Raw genomic sequence first — 26,034 nt, 5'->3', positions numbered from 1 at the left:
CTCAAAGTTTTGTTTCTGAAGAAGTTATATTTTAGGGCTCAATACATCAAAAAAGCAAAACAAACTATGAAGAAGTTTGTCAGCACTCCTGTGCTTTGTTATTTTATTTAACTAGAACTTCAAAGCTCTAGTGTTTATGTATTTAAATTACTCAGTAAAACTACCTAGGAAATACAGGATAATAAACCGATATTACTCTTCCCACTTCATGGATAACAAATCCATACATCCAAAAGTTACTGACTAGGATGTAGAAATACTTTGCTCTTCATGAAAAACATCCTCATAAGCTTATTTTAAGGAACAAGATGAAATTGAAGCTTCAACCAGAAATTCAACCCATTTTATCATTTACCATGTGCTGCAAGTTTCCATCGTATTTCTCTCTGTATTGGTTTTGCAAAGCAAAATGTTCTTTCTGAAAGAAGAAAAGGTATAGCAGAAACAAGTCAAAATTCAACATGCAGAACAAGTTAATTTTATACAAAAATAATAGTCATCACAAAATATACTGCCTTGTCAAGTGTTTTAGCTGACTACCATTTAGAATACTTCTTACAAACTAATCTCTGACAGAAAAAAGTTGCTATTGTGAATTCAGGAAGTGTTATTTACAGATATTTAGTTTTGACTTTACTTAAGCACAAGTATGTTTGAGAACAACTAGTAAGATTTTTAACAGGACTTTGATTTTAGATCAGCGACAGATTAAAAACTAAGTAAAATCCAACATCAGTTGTATAGTAGAAAGTATCAAAAGCATCATAGGGAAAAATGCTGAGTCTGATATTGCACAAAAGTATTTAACTGAAAAGATATTTAATTATATACTACCTAGAGCAGAAGTATGTGACACTTTTTCTTAATTTGATGAAATTAATCAAAATACTTCTAATTGAAAAATTAAAAACTTTTAATGAGACTACCAAAAACAAAGAAAACGCTGTTTTTAGTAAAACTGAATTCATTTTAAAGAGATCAGGTTGGTGAAGCAAGACCTCCCTTTCACAAACCCATGCTGGCTGGCCCTTGCTGTGTGAGCTTACTCAAGATGAGCCTCTCCATTATCTTTCCCAGTACCGAGGTCAGGCTGACAGGCCTGTAGAGTTCCCTGGATCCTCCTTCCGGCCCTTTTTGTGGATGAGCATCACACTGGCAAGCCTTCAATCATCTGGGACCTCCCCTGTTGACCAGGACTGTTGATAAATGACGGAGAGGAGCTTAGTGAGCTCCCGCATGAGCTCCCTCAGTTCTCTAGGGTGGATCCCATCCAGTCTCGTAGACTTGTGAGTGTCTGGGTGCAGAAGAAGGTCATTAACTACTTCCACCCGGACTATGGAGAAGGAGGGTTGTTCTGCTCTCCATCCTTATCTTCCAGCTCAGGAGGCTGAACACACTAGGGGAAGCTGGTCTGACTATTAAGTATGGAGACAAAGAAGGCATTATGTATCTCAACCTTTTCCTCATCCATGGTTGCCATATTCCCACCCCCACATCCAGTAAGGGATGGAGACTCTCCCTGGCTCTTTTTTTATTGTTGATGTATTTGTAAAAACTTTTTTTTGTTGTCCCTTGTATCAGTGGCCAAGTTGGGCTCCAGCTGTGCTTTTGCCTAATTTTTTTTCTGTATGACCTAATGAGATCTCTGTACTCCTCTTGAGTTGCCTGTCCTTTCTTCCAAAGGTGGTAAACCCTTCTTTTTTTCTTAAGTCCCAGCAAAATCTCCCCATTCAGTCAGGCCAGCTGTGTTCTCCACCCTTAAATCTTACAACATGGGAACAGCCTGCTCCTGGTCCTTTAAGATTTTCTTGCTGAAGAGCGTACAGCCTTTCTGGCCCCTTTTGCCCTTCAGGACTGTCTCCCAAAGGACTCTCAACCTGTGTCATGAACAGGCCAAAGTCTGTCCTCCCGAAGCCCAGGGTAGAGGTTTTGCTAACCCCCCTCCTTACATCACTATGAATTGAACACTTCACAAGTTTTAGACAGGGCTATAAGATATATTGATTATAATGTCAGTTACCTAATGCAGAAGATTAAAAATCTCCCTTCCTTCAAAAATTTTTTTTGGTCACCTTTAGGATGGAGTAACTTTGTTAGTGAAAAAGGCTAGCAATTAATCACCAACTGCCTGAGAAGAATGGCTATTTCTAATTATACCAAGCAATGCTACCTGGGAATTATGATTTAGGTAGGATACAGCTTACACCATGGTATTGTCACTCCTAATGAAGTTCTTCCCTCTATGCCACAGTTAGCTAATGGTACAGGGGCACAACAGACTACAACAGCTTTTGCACAACTGCAGTTTTGTTTCTGTTTTGTAATTTCTGCTTTTCCTGACAGCCTCACAGTTGTAGCAACAACAAAGTAGCTAAGTTAGCAGTCTTACAACAGAAACCCCATCACCACTCAACAAGTACTCATTCATACACATAGGTAACACTTGCAGTGGTCATACAGACACATTCTTGCCTTTAAAAATGTTTTTGAAAAGAATTCAATCTCAATAATGCTTCACTCTTTTCTCCTCCTTCCCCTTAACTTTTTACTTCTCCACTTTTGTTATTTAGTTCTATTTTTTAAACAATTTTGTACTATTTAGCTTTTAACACAACCTGCAAATGCATTGTGAAATGAGTTATAAAATAATCTGGTTTCTGCTTCACTCCTCCAGTAGTTCTTTTCCACTGTCTTCAGAGGTCTATTTTCTTAACTTCTGTTTTTCACGTTTTCTGTCTGGCAATTCCATTTAAGTCTTTTTTGCCTGACCCTTAAAGTCATCCTGCTTTTGCTTCTCAAGTCCTAGAAGACAATTGCAGAGCAATTCTGAGAATCTGCTGTTTACTGCTTACCAGGACACATTGCTCTTTCATACCTGACCTAAGAGCATTAATTCATCACACAAGGAGGCAAAACACACATGGAGAACAAGAACTTCCGTATCATCACCAAAGGCTAATGTTTTGCAAGCAGAAAATCGGCCTGTTCAAGAATTTCTACCAACTGTGGATTTAGACAGACACTGGGATCCAGAACAGGAAATTCCAGTGGATTCATTTATTCAGTTAAAAGTAGGGACAAAAGAGGGACAAATCTCACACAGTATGAAAGCACAACACCTTTGCTAGAGAAAGGAGTTGTACCTTTTACAGCCAGGAAGCAAGTGATAGAACCAAAATTAGCAGGTTCTGTGAGAGAAAATAGGTGCTGAACTACAGTGTTTCCATGCAGGAAGACTACATTTGGGGGGTTGTGCTTTGAAGCTTGCATTGCTTTTTGAGGTTTTTTTTTTGCAGAGCTTCATAAAAGCATTGACTTTTTCTCTAAACACGCTGCTTCTCCAACAGTCCTTTAAAAGCCTAAAACAATTATCTTGCCAACATCTTAATCTCACATTTCCTCATCCTTCCCAATTAGAAATTCCATTATAAAAGCACCCACTAATAAAAAGCTTGTGACTCATTTTATTGCCTATCTGGTTAATGTGTTGGTTTCATTTCCATTGTAAGATCCTTTATCAACATAGATGAGTTTATCTATGTGCATTTTGTGCTTCCTTCCATTCAATCTTGTCTGCCTGAACAGCTCTTCATTCTAAGGTAAAATATAACAATGATGCTTCCTTTTTCATCAAGGAAGAGACATTCTCACCTGTATTAAGACCATTAGGAAAAGAACTAGAATAGTGCAAGAGAGCCATAATCTATAAAAGAATCAATTTTATGTTAGGTTTAAGAGCACTGTGGATGATCTATTCCAATTTGATCCTCAAATATTGCCATTCAGTAAATGGTCTTGTATGCTTTTAACTTTGCTAATACAATTTCATCATCTTCTATCCTGTTTTGAAAAGGCATACAAATACTATCCTTAAAGAGCTTTAGAATTTCACAGGGTTGCTTGGCTAAATTCAGGAGGAATTCTTACAAGTTTCAAGGCTAAAGTCAGTCTTCTCAAGGCTAGAATTACCTACTGAGCTGTATTTCCTTTCTCCACTTATATTTCTGCTGCTATAAAAAAAATCATATACCTTTATGAATTTTTCAAGAATTCTGAACACTCATGCACTGCATTATACAAGACATTTTTTCCTCCTTCCTTCAGAAGCACCTGTTAAGCTAGACATAACTTCAGCTCTTTCAATGTCAGACTGTCACATTTATAGGCAGTAAAGCAGCTTTGCTTCTTAGTGTTATATTCTTTGCAATAATAGTGAAACTAACTCAATTGATTCAAATGATTGCCTAAATTCGTGCCCCCTCTCCCACTCCTTTTATAAATGTTATGCACCAGTTTCAACTTCCTCTTGACCAACCTCAAAACACAGTTGCAAAGCTGACACCCCTCTCTCATCAAGGACAAAACCTTGAGGCTGTTCAGTGCTCTTTCACATTACAAGAGCGTTTCCCACACATGCCAAAACCAGTGTGAGTAACAACAGTGTTTCCATGACAAGGATTATTAAAAAAACACCTAGACAAAAGCAATAGCTTTACTGCTAAAAAGTTGATAAAGATGAACCTACAGTCTTCATAGCTTCATGCTATTTTTCCTTGGTTCCACTTCAAATTCCTATACTCTTTTAGGGCTGTAAGTGAACCAGTTCTTCTCGATTCTTAAGTGATTCACGTGAATACATAAATCAGTATAGAAAAATTGTTACGACTACTCAGTTACACAGTACTTTTACACACATGTGACATTAGCAAATAAACGTTAAAGTTTACTTGAAGTGTACTTAAGGCTTCCAAGTCTGAAGGAGTAAGTATGAAACACACTGGCTATCCAGTATTATCAAACGTCTTCAACATCCTCCTTCATTTTTAATACTAACACACATCTACTTGGATATAGGAAAATCTAGTTAAATATAAATTACTGGGACACAAGCAGGAGAATTTAATCTTATTCAGTTGTGTTTGGAACACTTGACAAGATCCTAAAGAGCCAGCACGCATCATCTGAACAATAACCATATATAGATTACTGAAAAATGTGCACATTACATTTAACAACTTACCAGAATCAGCTTAAATCCACTTTCAATCCTCAGTTTTTGTGAGTATGAAGACATCATTTAAGTTAGTTCTCCTTTAACTTTACTTTCCACCTTCATGCAGCCTATTATTTCCACTCAGATTTAATTTGATCATCCATTGCTATTGACAATGGAGCGACATTTTATGTGCAGTTCTTTTCACTGTATCCAGAAGCTTACATCTGAACTACTGAGAGGCTCACCAGCAAGTTTCTCATTTATGACTAAACAATCTGGTTCAAACAGCATTTGGGACATAAATTACATGGCCAATACAGACTTTTAGTCAAACAAGGACACAATATAGTGACAGGCTGCTAACTCACTTCTTTTATCTCTTTACAGCTGTTCAAGCATCAGCTTATTACACCAAAACAATGCAACCAAAACACTTCTTTGCTAAAGCTAGTATTTCAACATTTACTTGTATTAGATCAAGCAGAAGCTCTTGCCTCAAGCATAAGAGAGTACATGTTGATTGTAGGAAGTATCAGCTGGGAAGACTCAGCCTCCAGTTCTAGCTCTTTTCAATTTTGGAGTTCCACAAAAGAACTGGTACACTAACAATGTTATGCCAACATCCCTTATCTTTAGATAAATCATAATGAACATCTAGCTTGAAAAAGGTCTCTCTTCCCCCTTTCTGAAAACAACTTCAAACTGTATTTATCCAGTCTCTTTAGAGTCTTTTCTCTGTTTACAAAATTCTCTATTTACAAATTTTGACCAAAAAAATTCCGTATCTTCTGATACTGTAAGCAAGATAATATTTTACCACAAAGCTTAAATGATACAGGAGCAGAAGCATGATTCATCAATATTGCATTTGTTGAGTACTGTAGTGACAGATGAAAGAATTAGCACATAATTAGCACAATATGCCCAACCTGAGCACAGAAAAGGATTTTTTCTTTTGTGTCATCTTAGGTGCTATAACACCTTGAAGATCAGAATACAAAAAAACTGTTATATTTTTTTCCAACTAAAGTCTTATTTACTTTCAGAATGTTATAATCATTAGGCTGTTACTAAAAGTAGCAATGGATCTCAGAAGTTTCTTGCTCAATTTCATTCAGCAAACATATTAGCAAATATTACTCAATGTAATATTTGTAATACACAAGACTGTTTTAAAGTATTTCTTCCACAAGAAAGAAGAAAGCTATTCTCTGCAAATCACATTTTGTGAGCTTTAGTAACCAGCAATCACATGCTGAAAATCTACAAGCATATTTTCAGTGTTAACAACAACTCCATCAAAATCCATCTTGAAGGTGAGTCAAGATTTTTTCCCTAGGGCAACCCTCTATCAGAAAAAATGGTTTCTATAGGTTCTTCAGATACACTAGGGTTTTGGAAAAACTATTTGTTATAGACAAATGACTACCCTGAATTACCTCTATCTTGTAATTCAGCACATCAGTGGTCAAAATCACATTACTTATACAAATACTGAATAGGGAACAAAAATCCTATTAAGAACAATTCCAATCTAATTCTTACTAATACTGACGATAACTGATTAAAGTTTTCTTCAATGTAAGCAGAAATCTAAAAACTACACTAGTGGCCATAGTCAGGTTATACATTTTTCATGAACAGACTAGTTTACTATACAAAGGGTAATAATGCTGCTAACTGAAGCTGCCTCCCATGAACAAGTCCCTTCTCTGTTGCTTAGTGCAAAAGAAGCCTTCAGAATTCACCTGGAATTTCACAAGCAGCCCAGTCCAGTACAAAGACATGCATTAGCTAAGAAAGGTAGTCCTCTATCCTTCCTTGACCCCACTAGTATTAACTGTCTTATTTGCTAGAGTTAGCTTTCCAGTGTATCACTTCTATGCTCCTTTTACATCAGATGACACCCTCACAAACACCAAACGCTGGTATGGAATTTTATTGCCTTTTGCTGTCCTGTTTGGACAGTATTACTTTAGCTCACATGAAGCTATCTTCTGAAAGTGTACTAAAAATTCAAGTACTTGTTACAGAATTAGTTAAGAGTCTTTTGTTGCCGAAAAATTCAAGATAAAAAAATAAAATCAGGAGTTACAGAATTGCATACAGTAAAAGATGATTCAGTGATCCTCACTGAGAATCAAACCCATACTTTGGTAGTCACACCAAAGTCCAAATTCAAATTTTCACCACTCAAACCTTAAGTGCTTAAAAGAACAGCAGTTAATACTAGCAAAGATGCTGCTGCTGCTATCACTTGTTAAGTTTACCAAGTACATTTGTTCTTCTATATAAAGACCGTTTTATCACCACAGAATTTCAACTATAGCTTTTTCTACTTTTAGAGGAGCAGAGTCTGTCAAACACTATTACACAAAAGGATCTATCAAATTATAGAACAGTTAAGGTTGGAAGGGACCTGAAAGATCATCAGGTTCCACCCTCCCTGCTATGAGCAGGGACACCTCACACTAGACCAGGCTGCACAAAGTGTCATCCAGCCTGGCCTTAAACACCTCCATCCCTGATGGAGTTAACACTTGTCCTACCTCAAATTAAGATGAATATAGTCCTTTACTCACATGAAGAATAGCTTCTTTCTGTGGTACAGAGAATGCTCTCTCTTCACATGAGGCTGGTTTATGAGTGGGTGGAAGATCAATCCTGTAGCAAAGGAAGAATTAAATACGTTATGCCATGTTTGTGAAGTCCAATTGAGTGGTCAGTTAGGTATTATTTATTTAACAAATTATCAAACATTCATCATTCAGGGACACACACCTTCCAGTCAGCAATGTCACACATACAGATTATTGTAATGTTAACACATCCACCAAAGGCAATACTTCAGCTACGCACTTCTTGTGGAAAAGTACTGCCTATGATTTATTTATCCTACAATATGTTAGTAGGCTGAAATACCCCTATATACTCCAACTAAGTAAGATTAAGGACTATTGGTATCTATAATAATTTCTGGGTTATGAGATATAGCTTGACCAACATTTACTACTACAATCTTCCTTTGACTAGTCTTTTGAGAAAGTCTTATAATCAAATGTTTTCTTGTTTTTGTTTGACCATGCTGGATGCTTAAAAAAGTAAACCACATGCCTACACCAGAGACTTGAAGAAACCACCACCATTCCAGAAAGCACATAAAAGTCACAGCAATTTCTAAGCACATATGTCTGTGGGTGCTTGCTTTATTTTATACACGTATCAGAATAAATCTTAGTGGACCTTCATTCACTTCTGCGAAGCATAGTCTGTTTGCTTTCACATCACAGCTACAGGCATGATAAACTAGGAGTTTGTGGCATCAGTCAAGATGGCTCTAATCCCTGCCCTCCAGTTCAATCAAGTAGCAATTCTCTTTCAAAAAAACTTTTGAAGACAAAGAATTACATTACCACTTAAGTAATCCTTAGCCTCCTCATTTCTTTTTCAGAAAAGCAAGAGATTTTACATTTGTCTACCCTGAAAATACAGCTCTGAAATTATGACAGCTGAGCACCTGCTAAGGAAACACATTTAAATTCCTGTATAGAATAAATACTTTCTGCAAACTGCTTTCAATTAAAAAAAAATAAAATTCAACACATACTCACACTTTGTCTAGATAGGATGGCCTTTTTTTCCTTGGGGTCAGCAGCACTGTCACAAAGATCGTTATGATAAAAAGAGCAAGGACTGCTCCAATCACAGCCCCTGCTACAGCAACAGAAGATGTCTGCTTAAATGGCTCATCTGCAATGTGATAGCACAGATTACACCTTTAAGAAGTTCACATATTTTCAACACTCAGATAAGCTATTTCAGTGTTGCTCTGAGAAATGTTTCTTCCTTCCGTGGCCAAAAAGAAAGCTTTGTCCTGAACTAGCACTCCTGCAGTCTTGGCTCCAGTCACCCAATTAGAAAACTGTTTGAATTAAGAGAAGTTAATGGATCATTAATGTGGTTTTTAAATTTTAGTTTACTGTTTTTAATAAATACTAGCTGCATGCTTTTATTTTTTATATCAAGGCACGATGAGGTTACTGAACACATGGCTTTGCCCTTATTTGAGCAAACAAGGTGTTAATTCAAAAAGCTAGACAACTATGGCTTTATTGACAATCTTTCTTTAAAGCCAATGAAGTCTGCAGAAAGGAAAGAGAGAAACTTAAAATCAGCAGAGAAAATATATTACTAGGAGCAATGAATGTGCAAATTCCCTAAGATTTTGATTACATTTATCAAAGCATCTCCTAAGACTAGCATTTCTAGGACTTCATACTAAAAGCTGTGAGAACAGTAATTTTTATACATAAATTTTAACAAGGGGGGAAAAAAGTTTTGGTTTTTTTCAAGTCTTTTTCTTTTGACCTCAGCATTATCAAATCAGATGTTCAACAACTCTCATACTGACTTAACCCACCAGTCTTTAAAGGTAACTCATTTCATTATGCTAAGAAATCAGTGGTTTAATTCTCATAAAACTGTGAAACCTGCTAGTGTACTTTAATCCAGTGTAATCAATTTCAGTGTTTCAAGCTTGCACCAACAGGCTTATCAAGAAGTTGCACAACTGGAATAATTTACATTAGCTTCACTAAAACCTCTACCTGTAAAATAGTTACCATACTGAAATAATACTCTGATCTACACTGATTAGTAGACAAGAAAGGTAACAACAAAGGAGTTTAACAGAGTTCTATACTTGCAACATATTGCTAGTGCTGTTTACTTCAGCTATTTTCCTTCAGAAATAATGATCTTCTGCATTTCTCAGAACACAACACAACCATCCTTTATTAAATCTCTCACCAGAGGAAATTTTAGCAGCCTCTTGAGATTTATTCTACTCACAGGTCAAAAACCCCAAACTATTCAATATGTTTTATAGACAGTGAGACGAAGCACGCCCTCATCAAAGCTTGCAGACAACATCAAGCTGAGTGATGTGGTTGATATACTTGAGAGAAGGGATGCCTTCCAGAGGCACCTGGGCAAGCTTGAGAAGTAGACCCATGTGGGCCTCATGAAATTCAACAAGGCCAGGTGCAAGGTCCTGCACAGGGGCCACAGCCCTACCCAACACCAATACCAACTTGGTGGTGAAGGGATTGAGAGCAGCCCTTTGGAGAACTTGGGGGTACTGGTGGAAGAAAAGTTGGGACATAAGTCAGCAAGGTGTGGTTGCAGCCCAGGAGGCCAACCGTATCCTGATCCGCATTACAAGAAATGTGAACTGCAAGTTAAGGGAGGTGATTCTGCCCCTCTCCTCTGCTCTGATCAGAGGCCCACCCAGAGTACTGTGTCCATTTCTGAGGACCTCACCATCAGAGATACACAGACCTGTTGGAGCAGGTCCAAAGGAGGCTCATGAAGATGATCAAAGGGATGGAGCACCCCTCCTATGAAGAAAGACTGAGAGCTGAGGTTTTTCAGCCTGGAGAAGGCTCAATGGAAACATTATTGCAGCCTTTCAGTACTTAAAGGGGGTCTGTAAGAAGGATAGGGACAAACTTTTTAGTCCGGACTTGCAATAGGACAAAGAGGGTTTCAGTTTTAAACTAAGAGTGTACATTTCAACAAGATATTAGGAAGAAATTTTTTTACTGTGAGGGTGGTAAAACACTAGAAGAGGTTGCCCAGAAAGGTGGTTATGCCCCATCCGTGGAAACATGCAAGGTCAGGTTGACAGGGCTCCGAGGAACCTGACCTAATTCAAGATGTCCCTGGTCACTGCAGGGGAATTGGAGTAGATGATCTTTAAAGGTCCCTTCCAACCCAGAGTATTGTATGATTAACGACCTGCAGGAAGCTAAATCACTCCAGAAGTATTGTATACCACCGTTAAGTGATCATTGCTCTATTTTATAAAACTGCTTTCTTGTTCTGTCTGTCAATCAGTCTACACACCTAAGAAACATAATTCCTATTTTTTTCCTGAAGAATAGGCACATGAATAAGTGGAAGGCTCATTTAAACACTGCATATTAATTGGCTTTAACTTACATCAGGTGCACTTTTGAATGAGAAAGTTGCAGATAACTAATATACACTGTTAGGTTCAGAATTTAAGACACTTTGGTCTTGTGATTACAACTTCACCAGAATCTCTTGACCATTTCATGCTGTACTAACTTCACACATTTTTTTTTGAGTAAATTCTGCTATAATGTTGAAATATTATAAAGCATCATGCTTTCAATGAAAGCTCAGCCATTAAATCACATTTTGGGAGCTATTACAATAGCCGCCCATTTCTCTCTGAACACCAAGAAACACAGTGATATCCTAGCAAGTGTAGCAACACAGATGAAATTAACTGAAGTGCAATTGCTACGGCGCTCACTTAGTTTGATTTTTTTAAATTGCTTTGACATAGAGGCAGGTGCACTCAGTCTAACCAGAGGAATGATTAGAAATCCAGACTGCGATGTCAATCTGAACAACCCAGAGAGCACCCAAGATATATGGTGCCAGCTACACAGCATTTTAGTGACCAGTTGACCAGAAGTAGATCAGAATTGATTCACCCCAAGAAATACAGTTAGAGCAGAGAGCTACAGCAACTGAAAACAATATTGTTTTTAAAAATGTGAATCGCAGACAGTATCAGCTATTCTAAAGTGCAACTGTTTTCATAGCAGCTATCCCTATTTAACGTTCTCAAGGTTCATACTTTTAGAAGTATTTCCTAAAAACGTAGGGTCCTAGGGTCTCCAAGAGGAAATTATGAAAAGCTGATCTTAAAAAGTTTAAATACTCCATTTCCTTCTATGCAGCCTCTGGTTTTGTTATGCTTTTTCCTCTTCTGCTTTAAGAATATATCTGTCAAACATTTTGAACACTACCTATGTTCCAGAATGTTAACAAAAAGTTTATTCACACAACAGCCATTTGTACTTACACAATCAATTCTTTTTACAGCAGACATAATGTACAAAACATTGCAACACACGTAAGCCCTATCCTTATTACCAACTTCAACTCCAAAACATTTCAACTTCTTAACCCATAAGAATTAAATATATATTTTTTCTAAAAATCAAAACAAAAAATCCACAGAGACAAAAGCAAGATATCCCATGTGGAGAACAGGTTTATGTTTATATTTATTTCCAAGTAACACCATCTTTTAAAGATGATATATCAAGTATTTTTATTTGAAGAGAGCTATGATCTCTCTGTTCCAGAAATAATTTGGATTACAACCTTCTACTAGAAATTTAACTCCCTTCCTTGTGTTTACACTCAAACTACAGATACACACAATATAATATGCTATTGTTCTTGAGACTTTGGTCAATGATGTATCAGTAGCCAATTAATCCAAACATGAACTTGAGTTATTTAGGGATGCTTTTCCATTTGAATTTCAAATAAAGCTGTTGTCTTAATCTTTTTTAAAGACATGCAGTCATATGCAATCACAGTGTCTTGTCTACAATGCTCAACACAACTATTTTTGTGAAGCTCTAAATGCTGTAAGCTACTGAAGATCATGAGCATATAAAAAAAAACATCCAGCATGAATGCTCATGAAGCAGCCATTATTATGCCTATTACATTTAAAGGCAGCAGAGATCTTTCCCACTTCAGGTTTCAAATACTAATAGCCTTATCAGCTTCATTTTCTTGAGCTAAACACTTTAAAAATTGCACTTCAAAGGATCTATTCTAATTATAAATTTACCATTGTTCTTCAACTCATCTGAAGCTATTTCATTCCTCCCTACATCATCAGCAGAATCAGTTGGGTGAACCTGCTCAAGACAAAGCAGAACTACTTCAGGTGTCAAACAAGATGTCCTACATACCGTGTAATTTTGAAGAGCAGGAGCATGTTGCCAAACCAGTATGGATTACTTGCAGGGAAAACTGTGGTATGGAGACTGTACAATTTATCTAAACTCCTGTTTCACAGATTCTGTAAACTGCACCATTGTGGAGTGTGTTTTCACTCTATGACATAGCAACACAAGTGTGCACTCTTTACTAATAATCTGAAACTCTAGTCACTCTCTTCAAAGCAAGCATCTGACTTCTTCCGAAGCAGCGTAAAACCGCTGTTTTAACTTCTGGTCATAAAAGTTCTAGTAAATACTTTGACACCTCTTAGCATGCTTAATGTTTATTGGCACCTGGGAAAATAAGCGACTTCGCATTAGCCTTCAGCTTACAAATGTATTAAGAATTTTCTTCCTAGTTGCGCCCAATTCTCCAGCTCTTAAATTCAATGCAAGATTCCCACAAACTCTAAGAAATGGGTCTCTAAAATTGTACCCTGTGTAGTTGCAAAAAGAGCCTTGTATTCATTAATAAGTTTTACCATCCTGTCAGTTACAGCCTTAACAAAATATCTTGTCATATGTATACATACACAAACTAACAAGCTTTAGAAATCAGACTTTAAAAAATATTTTTTTATCTGATTTGAAGACAAGACTTGGACCTGTTTACACAGTTATTCCTCAAAATCTTATTTATCAGTTACTTTCAGTCAAATGACTTTTAAAGTATATAGCTATAAGAAGGCTCATTCAAATGCTAAGAGGTATTCATTTTTGTGCAGAAAAACCTAAAAATAAAACTCTGGTTCTGCTATAACTCATTTTAATTAGTAAAGTATTTGCTATACAGAAGCATTTAGTTTACCATGGATGGTATCTATATTGGAGTAATTCACTTAATCTGCAAAGTAAATGCCCCAAAATTTTGTATTTGATCATTACCTTAGGTAAACTTATTTTTAAATCAGAGAGCCAAGACAGTAACTTTTTATTCTTAAACAATTTTGAATGGCAAATTTAATTTAGCCTTTACCTCTGACAGAGACCAATATAAGCATTCTGCATTAAAACTCAAATCTTAAACAGTAGTAGAGCATTGGGGAAAAAAAAAAAAGCAGCTCAAATACAGTTCCCCAAATTCAGTATTTCCATTTGTCAAGTCACAATATAAAAACCTCCAAAAAAAAAATCAGTTTCAAAAAGTTTATTCTTCTTCTTGTGTAAGTATAAACAATCTGAAAGTGATCAGCCAATGAAATGTAGGTACACATTTAGTTTCCAGTGGTCACTACACATACCACTCCCTCCGAGATATTACCGAGCCATCTATGTGAGAAACAAAGTCTTCTTCATTGTCATCATAACATTCACCACCCATATACTTCATTCCCAATGTTCCACCTTCATAGTAATCCATTGGTCTTTCATAACGTTCCTGGTACCTGGTAATATTGTCTATATTGTTCCACTCTGGTTTTTCAGGGTCTTCTAAATAATCTTTAGATATTAAGCTGTTCATTGGATGCTTTATATCTTTTTTTATACTGTCAGGGTAAGAATCCGCATCATCTGACTGAAGAACATCTATTTGAGATTCTTTCTGCATGTCTGATGGTGGAATGTAGTTCTTAGCAAAGTAGTCACCACGGAACGTCCGTCTTCTCCTATAGCAGATAATTCCAACCAGAACACTGACAAGTATGAGGAACAGAGCCCCACCCACGGCACTACCGATGACGGTACCCCAAGTGTCTTCCTGCATTTCTGGCAAGGCTGCTGTTGGGAATTCTATTATTCTAGGTTCTGTTGCTAAACCTGTGATGCCATCAGTCGAAGGATGCCAGGGAACCGTGGGCAGTCGAGTGGTAGTAGTAGGAGGATCTAATGGAAAGAGCAAAGAAGTAGACAAGACACAGAAAAGGCACAGAATGTCAATGCAAGCTAAATCAGTTAAGGGTTTATAAGAAAGCCAAGTTGATGGGTATGTTCTACAAGAACAGTTTTTCATTCTCAAGTTCATGGCACTACAATAAAAGTCTTACACCTTCCATAGGCTTTGAACTAGCTTGATTACATGTGTTTTTGAGCTATGCTGCAGCAGGATAGGAATCATGAGAAAATAAAAGTCTTTAAGTAGATATCCTGCCCACCTCAAAGTAAGGAGGTGCAGTTTTTCTGCTCAAATGTTCACAGTTCGTTATTAACCTCCTCCACAGAAGAATGCTGTCTGTTAGGAAAAACTCAAGCAGACCTCTGTCTTTCCAGTCAGCAGTTGGGAATATTGGATCAAATTAATTGATTATTCCAGAGCCAATTATTCCACATTAAATTTCCACTTCAGAAATTGTTTAGGCGCTGAATATAAGAATGAAAAACTATTGAGTTGTGTGCTCAGTCAGCAGCACATGAACTACTGGTTTTTAAGCTATTCTCTCCAAAAACATTTGTAGCATTAATATAACTTACTCACAGTTTCACCTTGGGATTAGTGAAAGAAGCAAAATTCAAAATGGCATATATTAATCTCAAAGTAACAATTTACATTGAGCAAGGAGCTTTCAGGATTTAAAAATAAAAAACCTGAAACATTTGAAGTTAAAAAATATTTCTATGCATTCCTAAAAGCTATTTGATCCCTCATGCACAAATAAGTTTTCAAATTCATTCCTCAATGTATAAAGTATCAACTGATTTCATGTCATGTCATGCAAGTAAACAAGTAATTGCCAGATACCCAGCTTCTCCAGCACTCAGCTTTTTCTTTTGTTCTTTAGGTCTACTGGAGATGCATGCATCTGTATTGAAAACAAGGTTGCAAGTGATGGCACTGAGACACTGAAAAAGCCTCTTTGAGATTATCCCAGTCAATCACAATGTTACATGCAACTCCAGCTTCTACTTTTGTGCACTGAGTAAAACCAGCTTTTTGCCTCGCCCAATGCAAGGTAATTTTAAAATCAGTAAAGCAAGAAACACTAAAGATGTTATTATAGCTTCAATCTTTTAGAGAGAATATTATATGGACAGCCAAGTAGCCTATTATGTCATGTTATTTAGTTAAATGCCCAGAAGATTCATGAACTACTACTACCATATTACAAAGGCACCCTAAATTTACCAACAAAAAAGTAAAATAGAACTGAAGATGTGTCAAGCTTCCAGTCATTCGACAAATCATAACGTTAAAGAATCATAAATATCACTTTTTCTTCTTACTTCTCAGAAATAGTCATACAGTTCTCATGTTGGACAGAATGGCCACATTTTCATGATCACTACAAATCATACTCAGACTGCACCTCACGTGTGAATGCTACAGTTTAAGCTTGACATAATAACTAAAGTTGAACACAGATTCTCAAAGCATATAATTATATTACCTGACTATGCAGAAGTGGTGATTTGTTAGGGAGCTAAACATAAATGAAATTAATTTGACAGAAGACAGGAAACTGAACAAGGAAGATGCACTACCAAAATGAACCAGAGGAATTCAGAATATGATTTTAGTAAAAACTGATTTAAAGTGAGTTTAATAATTTAACAAAGAAGTAGAGATTAAGGAATCCAAGTTTACCAGTGTTCCCATGTCCCATAAATCCACAGGTCAAGAAGTTAAACTCAAAAACTCTTCCTTGAAAATGTATTTGCTTTAGACACAACCTTTTGTTAGCTTAAAGCAATTCCAGGCAGTACCAGCAATATCTTCTTCCAAACTATACAATTTTTTTTTAACTGGTTTTGTAGTTGTTCCTGTTTTCCTCCGATACTGAAATTTCAAGTCCCATCCTCCATACCCACAATATAAAATACAAATTCACAAATATGTAGTAAGTTTTACCATCATATGTGAAATAAACAGTGGCAATTATACTGTATTAATATATTCAAGTACTAGTGTTTTATTAAAAAGTTTTCCTTCAAAGCTTCTGTTTCACCCACTAGCTGTCAGGTTGTCCAGCTCCATTATGTACAAGCAATGGTTACCATATTAATCAAATTCACTGCAAACGCAGCACCAATTCAGCATTTATTTATACACATTTCTAGAATACATAACCATGAATACTTCCACTGTTGATTTGTGTCAGTACCCTTTATTGTTACTGAATGACAAAACTGAAATTGACTCTTCTCATTATTGAAGCCAATTACAACTAAGAACATCATGAACTTTTGATGTCACTCAGAGCTTTCTGAATGTAAGAGATTCTATTTACTTTTTTTAATTTCCTATACCAAATTTCCCAAATTAGAATTCCTGATCTTAATTGTTGTCTTCCAAGTTCCTTACCTCTGTCCTATAACTCAAAATCTCCAATGTTAACTCCAAATTAAGAAAACAACAATTTTGTCTGTTTGTATTAATGAATAGTCTTTCATACCAAGCTACTGAAGTATAGCATTCCATGTAATCACCAATACCTGTTTGAGTCCTTAATGCTTTCCACAAAACATTGCGCACATCATTTTAAGTTCATTGTTTCAAATGGCATTTTATTAAAAAAATACCAATTTTCTAAAGATTATTTTCTCTAACATTTTACTTATGATCCAATGTTTAATTTTACAGCTCTCATCTTTCAGTGATGTAGGCTTACGCTGTTGCATAAATCACCACAAAATAAAGTATCCACACAGGCCAGGGAGCTGAAAGCTGCAGAAATTCTGAAAAATTTTGGTTTCATGTTCAATGCATTTTTATTTCCATTTTTGTCTCTATGTTCTGGGCCCTGTTCAAATTGTTATTACATATAGCTTGTAGTAATGATGAGGACAAATGAAGACAAAAAAAAATCTTCTGCTATTACATAGCTACCATCTTCATTTAAACAAAAGGCATAACTGAAGAAAGCAAAAACCTATTTTTTGGTATAAAAGACTTAATCCATCAGCTCCCTTGATACATAAATAAAAGCCAAGTTTTACCAGTTTGTTTCCAAGCCTTTGATAGTTTCCTACCAAGAAAAATAAGACCTGTTCTTTACTTCAAATGAAACTAATACTTTGCAAACAAAGCATCACAATGCTTGTACAGCATGCTCTATCCCTTATTTTCCAAATGTTTCACATGAAAGTTGGTACCAACTTTCAATGGCTTCAGACTGGTATTTTTTTCCTTAAATAATTATTCTTGATACAGTTTTACAAGCTCTTGCAATACAGATAACTTGCACAAATAACAAGGTCTCTCTTCGCAGTTCTCATTGCAGAGTGGAAAAAGTGTGTGTCTGTAGGTGTGTATTACTCACATTTGCAGAAACATGTTTACCTCTGCCTCTTAACCTGCTGTTACCACTAAACTCCCCTTATAGACTTAAGTAGCTAAAAATTAAAGTACTTGATAACTCTAGGCAGGTAGGCATTATAAGAATAGCCCTTTCTTTCAACTGCTGAAAGCTTATGTTACAGCTCCCTTAAACAGTAGGGAAAACAATTTTTCCATGGAATCAGGCTTTCTGAATGTCTGAGACTAAATAGTAGTTTTGATATAGTTTCTCCAACCATTCCCACTCTAAAGTTAAGTAGTGGGTAAGGACACTGTGCAACCCTCTCCCCACAAAGTGTCTTGTGTACACAGGTGCCATGTGAGAGAAGTCTTTTCCTTAGGATTATCTTCAGTTTATTCCTCCTGCATTCTGGCAGCATGATAGATAACACTAAGATCAGCCTGAAGCAAATGGCAGTTTCCTTCATCAGTCAGTTCAGTGTACTTTTGCAGTTTCCATGCACTGAGTAGAATATTTTAATATTTCTTCAGGACACAAGAGAACTGTTATTATTAACAACCAATTTTCCAAGGAATATTTAAGAACAAAGTTTAAAGCCTGCTATATCAGGCAGCATGCAAGTTAACAGGATATCCTGGGATCTCTTTTTCTACACAGAGTAAAGCAGCTTATCAATATCCCTTTAAAAATATACTTTATAAAACCCAACAGCATCCATGTGGTGGGTTGACCCTGGCTGGACACTAAGTGCCCACCAAGCCACCCTATCAGTTCAACAGGGGGGAAGAAAATATGATGAAAGGCTCATGGGTCAATATAAGGACAGGGAGATCCGTCAGCAATTACAAACATGGGCACAACAGACTCAACCTGGGGAAATTATTACCAAGCAAATCAGATGAGGATGATAGTAAAATGAAATCTTCCTTTCCCCCACATCCCTCCCATCTTCCCAGGCTCAACTTCACTCTGGATTTCTGTCTTCTTCCTCCCCAGTGGCACAGGGGGATGGGAAATGAGGGCTGCAGCCAGTTCAGACGTTGTTGATCCTTCCTCCTCACCCTCTTTCCCTTCTCCAGCATGGGGTCCCTCCCGCAGTAAAGTCATCCATTAACTTCTCCAATGTGAGTCCTTTCTACAGGCTGTAGTTCTTCATTAAATACTCCAGCATAGCTCCTTTCCATATGACCCTTCCACAGGGTGCAGTCCTTCAGGAACAGACTGCTTCAGCATGGGTCCCCCATGGAGTCACAAGTCCTGCCAGGAAACCTGCTCCAGCATTGGCTCTCCACAGGGTCACAGCCTCCTTTGGATACATCCACCTGCTCAGGCATGGAGTTCTCCATGGGCTGCAGATGGATTACTGCTTCACCGTGGCCGTCCATGGGCTGCAGCAGGGCAGCCTGACTCACTGTGGTCTTCAGCACAGGCTGGGGAATCTTTGCTTTGATGCCTGGAGTACCTCCTGCACTTCTTCACTGACCTTAGTGCCTGCAGAATTGTTTATCTCATATATTCTCACTTATATTTTTGGCTGCAGTTGCCTAGTTTTCTCTTTCCCTTTCTTAAATGTTATCCTAGAGGTACTACCACCACCACTGATGGGCTCAGCCTTAGCCCACAGTGGGTCTGTCTTGCAGCTGGCTGAAATGGCTCACTCAGACACAGCAGAAGCTTCTGGCAACTTCCTACATTAGACACCCTTGTAGCACCCCCTGCAGCTGTCCCTGCTTCAAAACATTGCCATGCAACCCCAATACAGTCTGTATCCACAATGCTCTCTCAGATGAGAGGGCTATATACAAACAAAAGCAAAAACAATGATCAGCCTGTGCTATATTAACCCTGACAATATTCACTGTCTACAAGAAGGTGACTCTGTATGTACAAGTCACATCTTCCTAGATTTGCTAGCATTGCTGGCTAACAAAGGCTGACTTTACTTTTAACAAAAAACCAGTCTCTTCTAAAGGCAGTCATTTTAAAATGAGGGAGCAATTATGTTCCCACCTGAATGTGACTCTTGTACTTCACCTCTCTTTCTTGCAAATGGAGAAAAGGGGAGCTTCGGTAAACTAGGATGGTGAAGGTACACAGAGTCAAGAAAATTAAGTTCAATTCCTTGTGTAAAAACTGAGTAAATTGCTATTTCAAGATCAAGTGCTCAACATATCAAGCTAACAGTTTGTTTTGGAAAATTCGTTGCTGCAGGACTAAGTCAGGAACTTCAACACTTGGTCACCTCTGAACTCCATTAGAAGCATGACTTACTTGTGCTGGACAACTATACAAGGTTTAACTTTATACCCCTGAACAAGAAATAGTCAAAATATCTGCGCCTCAAAGCCAGTCTCAAAAAGTCCCCAGCTTCAAATATATGGATAGTATTTCCCTATCCATATGAAGATTAACCATCTCCTCTAAGAGCTGGTGAATACATTCTTTAGCCACTATCAACAACTAGTCTTGCATTTCCCTATTCCACTTCAATAGTATTAGCATAAAGGTCAGGAACCCAAGAGAGTTTATTAAAAATACTGCTTTATTTTTTAACAACGCATATTAAGACCAAAATGTTTTTTGTTCAGCTTAGATTCCAATCTTACAATGCATTTCAACTTAATATTTTTTCTAGCAGTTAAAAAGCTTTACAACTACAAGCATCATGACTGTTCAGGAACATTAACATAATAAGTTTTCTCTGACAGCCTCATAATTAAAACTTGGAAAATTTGAAAAATGGCAGCTTTATTTGCTATTTTCTAAGTTTCACTGTTTGCCAAGTTTTGCAAAACTGAAAACAGCTAAGATAGAAAAAAGCTAATTAAATTGCTCTGCTACAGCAGTGGCATGTTCACCATTACCAGATAATGTCTGCCCAGTTAAATAAGGTGGTAAGCAGTTTGACTTACAGCTTGCTATGCCAGTCTTATTTTCTGTACTCCTGACATCAGTCTCTAGGTTCCCACCCTAGAGTAATCTGAATTACTATTATTATTTATGGTCAATGCTTTTACTCTTTTATAGTCACTTCAAGTTCATCCTGCATCACTTCAAGTTACTTAAAAAGCCATTCACACTGAAAGTTATTTAGAATTACAATAAAATGGGTTTAATATTCATTTCTGAAAACAATACAGGTGCTATCCTTTGATTGCTTCACCTCTCCCAATTTAATCAAGTCCCCTATACACTAAATGTACAGAGCTTTTAATCAGTTTGGTACAATCTTTTCTAAGATATCTAGAGCAGAGGGCTGGATACTTACCTCAGCATTAAACTGGTGAGTACTTCCCTCAGCACTAGTTGCAGTGACATGGCACCAATTTAGTCTTATGCTGCCTAAAAATCACCTCATTTTCTTAGATGTTTGTCATGCTACATACTCCAAGATTGATGTGAATGTCAATGAAAGTATTTGTTTTCACTTGTGCACATAACTTGTAGAACCATGACCCCATGAGATCTCCAGCTAGCTGAGGTTCAGTTTTGTCACTCCTTAAAAACTGACAAGTTTGGTAAAGTTTATTTGCAATAAACTTACTGCAGCAAAACCAAGTTGCTAAACAAAGCTGAAGAGCAGCTCACACGTAAACAGTATCAATCAGTCCACACCAAAGACGAGCTTAACTATCTCTGCTGTTAAGCTAGTTTAAGTTATGTTGCATTTGCCATGGGCTGGAACACAAGCCATCAGGACAGCTCAACTAGCATGTCTTTACGTTCTGTTTTTTCAAAAACTTGATTCATTTTGGAAAACTTCACATAAAAATTCATAGTTGGCCCCTTCTATTAGCCACAAACAAAACTTGAATGACAGCTTTATATTTTCATGCATGACAATAATTTTAAAAAGCATGAGTTCTACTTAGAGCCCATCATATCCACAGCACTGACAACTTAAGTGGTGGACTTGAAAACACTTTCCCCTCCTTACAGTTACAATAGAGAGCTATACTCAGAAAATAACAGTAGAGTTGAAGTACGTGTGAAAGTTACATTGCAGGAAAATATTTCATTCTCTTTAATGATGCTATTATTTTATATACTTGATACTTCTTAAAATGTGAGTCTTTGTAACTATTTTGAGACTTACAGAGACATAAAGGACCATTATACAGCACTTCAGTCTTTTGATGGAAATTTATATAACTGCTGAGTTCTGTTTCAAAATAATTGCACTGCTTCAGAGTATTTAGAAGTTTCCAGTTAACTAACTAACTCATTAACTAGCCAGTTAATTAGAACTTGCTAGTTTTCCACAATAGGATACAGATTAGTTATGACTGACTGAAACACCTTCCTACTAAATACAAATTCGGATAGATGTGGCTTCAAACATCCTGCACCACTTTCAGCTTTAAGTTTTCATTGCCATCTCAAGGCTTAAAATGTTCATATTTAGTTAAGTAATCTATGCCTCTTTCCATATAATCTGTCACTGGCTAACACGCACCCTGGCGCTTATTTCACATTGTGGAATAACTAATTTCAAGAAGTTACTGAAGAGCAGCAATACTAAACAACAGAATGAAGTTTTCATGCTTGTTATTTTCCTTAAAAATATATGAACACTTATTGATCAAGCTGGGTATTAGCTAATACATTATGGAAATCTGGAAAGCTTTTTCACACTTGTACAGAACTATCCACTTACACCTTAAGTCATGGTGATCCTTCACGAAGAAGGTGATATAGTAAAGCTTTGAATCACATTGTGGTCATAGATACAAGGATGCTTTAACAGCACTGGTGATAAAAAGACAAATTTGCCATATTATACTAAGTATTAAGAGTTCCGCACAAGATCCTTTATGATTATTGGGTATCTGAATCCTGAGAAAATGAGACAAGTAACTAGCACAATGCACATGTTCAAAATATAACCCTGACTTCCTTAAAGCAGAACATCTTTGACTTTTCTAAATATACTTGCTACTTTCCCAATAACACTTAGTTTTTCAATTTATTACAGACAAGGTGCTGTTTATTCCAGTCAATGTCTTGCCAGAACACAAGTTAACCCTGGAAAAAGAGTTCACCTACCAAGAAAAAGCAATGATCTCGGAAGCAGTACAGAAACTGCCTCAACCTGAATAATTTCTAGTGCTATTGAAGAGTCAGTTTAATCCCATTATATTGTAGCTCTCAACTCTCTGCTTTCGATTCCTTTTTACACAATTAAAAGGCTGAAATATTTTATGCATGAAATGGTGCTTCAGCTTGCTATTTCAACTACTGGCCAAATAAATTCCAATTTAACATTCTGTCCTTGCTGAGAAGCAAGACTTACCTAATATGTAGATAGTCTTCTGATCACTTCTCTGACCAAGGGAATTAGTCACCTTACAGATATAAGTCCCAGTATAATTGTAAGTCAAGGGGCTTCTGAACTGCAGAGTATTGTTGACTGACAGCAGTCCTTCAGGCCATTGTCCATCCAACCTAAACGAAAACAAGTTCAACTGTGAATCTTTATGACTAAAGTCTAAATACAACTAGTTGAAAATAATGTTTGCAATAGTCTAGAGAGTGAACTTATCACTATGGTTTGAGACCATCTGTAGGCTTTCATTGGATATTTTCAGTGTCCACCTGAACATTTAGTATTTCATATCTATCTGTGTCAGGTCTTAGAAATGTCAAATCTGCTGGCACTAGCAAGCTATCTACAAATTAACACTACTACAACTAAGACAACATCTCAAAAGAACTTGGAGGACCAATCCAACTCAAGCTCAAAAAATCAGTTGTCAAACTAAGATGTACTTACACTGCAGGAAGGATTATCCCCCTGTCCTTTTGCATCCAGGTGAGCTGTCATAATAAGTATTTGTCCCTATGTGCTTAATTTACAGGACATTTTGACTATGATTTCTGACAAAAACTCAAGTTTCTTCCCTCTCAACCTGCCTTTTCTCACCTCCACCACTTTTCCATCTAATTTGGTGCTTGGTGATACATATGGGGAAACAAGTAGTTAGAAAGTTTCCCCATCAACTAGCTTTTCCGAATCTTTGTTCCCTGTAACATTCTGCATTATGATTGCAATAAAAACTGTGTAAGCACAATATAAAAAGGGTAAAAGGCAGAGGTACTGGAATTATTTTAACAGAGCTGCCCATTAAACACCTGTGTAACTTCATGTCATTGCATCCAATTTTGCCTTTATCTAAGTATCTATTAACAGATAAGTGGGACTAAATCAGTATTCAAATGTGACCATCAGGTTTCCACATCTTGGAAGCACTTAGCTGTTAGGTAAGAGTATTTATTTACTGTTACTACAGACATATGTTTAAGACTTAATTTCCATCACTATGCAAAACATCACCTTTATTTGTTTTGGCAACTACATGAGCACTTTTGAAAAACTGGTTGATTCTGTAATTCAGTAAGCAGTATTTACCATCTCAAACTGTAATTTCCAGATTTGTAAGTGCAGGCACCAAGACACCTGTTCAAGTGTTTACAATTTACTTCAAATAATAATAAAACAGAGCAAATAAAATAAGTTGGATCCCTACCAGATTTATTTGGCTTTGCTCTATATGCTGCATCATACACAGTTCACCTAACCAAAACAGACTTCATCCAGAAATTACAAACTGTTCAGGCTTGTAAATTTACAAGATACCCACTCACCCATATTCATACATACCCACATGTTGTAACCTCCTTTTAAAAGGCTTAGAACCATTTAAAAAATGGTAATACCATTACAACCTAACAGAAGTGATATAACTTCTTGTTTTCAAAACAGTTGTTTACTGTAAACTAAGAGATTATACCACTTTAATCATGTGGCAAGCTCCTTTTAGTATTTACCTGGTCCACATAAATTCCATAGGTAATGGATTTGCATCAGCATTACATCTGAGCTGAACATTCTCTCTTCCAATGAACCAGTTTCCATCATAGCCAGTTACCGAAACTTCTGGGGCATCTGACAAATTAAAAAAGATTTAACTTAACAAAAAAACCCACAATATTTTATTCAAACACAAACTGTGTACAATGGTCACCTTAGTGGAGCAGAAGACTTTTGTAATTTTTTTTTAAATTCAAAAACCAACAACCACCAAATACACAGAGAACACCAACACAGTCCCAAGCTACAGAACAATATGCAGCAGCAAACTAGAAAATTGTTTTAATCAATGCAAATGTCCCAGTGTGATTTCACCAAACATACAGCACTTTGGGGAAACTAAAGGAGTTAAGAAAAATGAGTTAAATGTTTTTCGGAAGCAGGAAATGGTAATTTAGAGATACTTCTCACTAACAAGATACACAAAGTATTAGAAATAGCATTTTGGTAAGTCAGGTAACTAGGAAACAATAAAAAAGTTCACCAATGCCAGTTAAAGTTAACCCACTGGAATCATTATGTGTAATTACAATGTTATGGCTCTAAAAAGCAAGGAGGCTACTTCAGTTAAGATGGAGAAACCCATTTGACATATTCAGAACCCTCAGACCAGAAGAACCAATATGATTTGGTAGAAGATGAAAGAGGAGAGATAGAGGAGTAGAGATTAAAAGACTGTGGAACACAGACATAAAATCTCTATCTCTCACATGCTGTTGTGTTGCTTACTATACAATTTTGTTACAAGTTCCGAAACATGTCTTCACATCATTTTCAGATAAAAATAAGCTTAAGACCAACTTGCATCCTCATTTCACTTTAAATACAGAACCTCATTATCTTATTTGATATTTGAGACAATGGGAACAAACAATTTTTGCTTCCATTTCTGTATGAATGACACTTCAATCTAGAACTTCATTTCAACATTGACAAAATAAACCAGTACCAGTCACTATTTTACATCCAAATGTTTCTTTACCAAACAGAACAAACAAACCCACAAGAGATTCAAGTCAAATCTAAATGCCTAGGTTTTTCCGCCCACTACATTTTTCCTAATAGAATTGACAGACTTCTGTGATTTGGAGCTTTAAAGAAGCACACAGCTGAGACAGGATACCATAGGAAGAACTTGGAAATCACTTCTTT

At 36.7% G+C, this 26,034-nt stretch overlaps 1 protein-coding gene across 2 annotated transcripts in view; it reads right to left on the bottom strand.

Annotated features, from left to right (window-relative positions):
* NECTIN3 (nectin cell adhesion molecule 3) overlaps positions 1–26,034 on the bottom strand; it is a 64,584-nt gene that overhangs the window by 3,043 nt on the left and 35,507 nt on the right. For both annotated transcript variants that reach the window (XM_051619479.1, XM_051619489.1), the window contains exons 4-8: positions 24,840–24,957; positions 23,305–23,456; positions 8,608–8,746; positions 7,579–7,660; positions 356–418 (exon numbers count right to left, since the gene is read on the bottom strand). In XM_051619479.1, the coding sequence (XP_051475439.1) occupies positions 356–418; positions 7,579–7,660; positions 8,608–8,746; positions 23,305–23,456; positions 24,840–24,957 (554 nt within the window). The remainder of the gene's footprint in view (positions 1–355; positions 419–7,578; positions 7,661–8,607; positions 8,747–23,304; positions 23,457–24,839; positions 24,958–26,034) is intronic.

Source organism: Apus apus, chromosome 1 (assembly GCF_020740795.1).
Source record: "Apus apus isolate bApuApu2 chromosome 1, bApuApu2.pri.cur, whole genome shotgun sequence".
Taxonomy (NCBI): domain Eukaryota; kingdom Metazoa; phylum Chordata; class Aves; order Apodiformes; family Apodidae; genus Apus; species Apus apus.
Note: the sequence above shows the minus strand (reverse complement) of the source record. Positions and strands in the feature narration are given on the sequence as shown.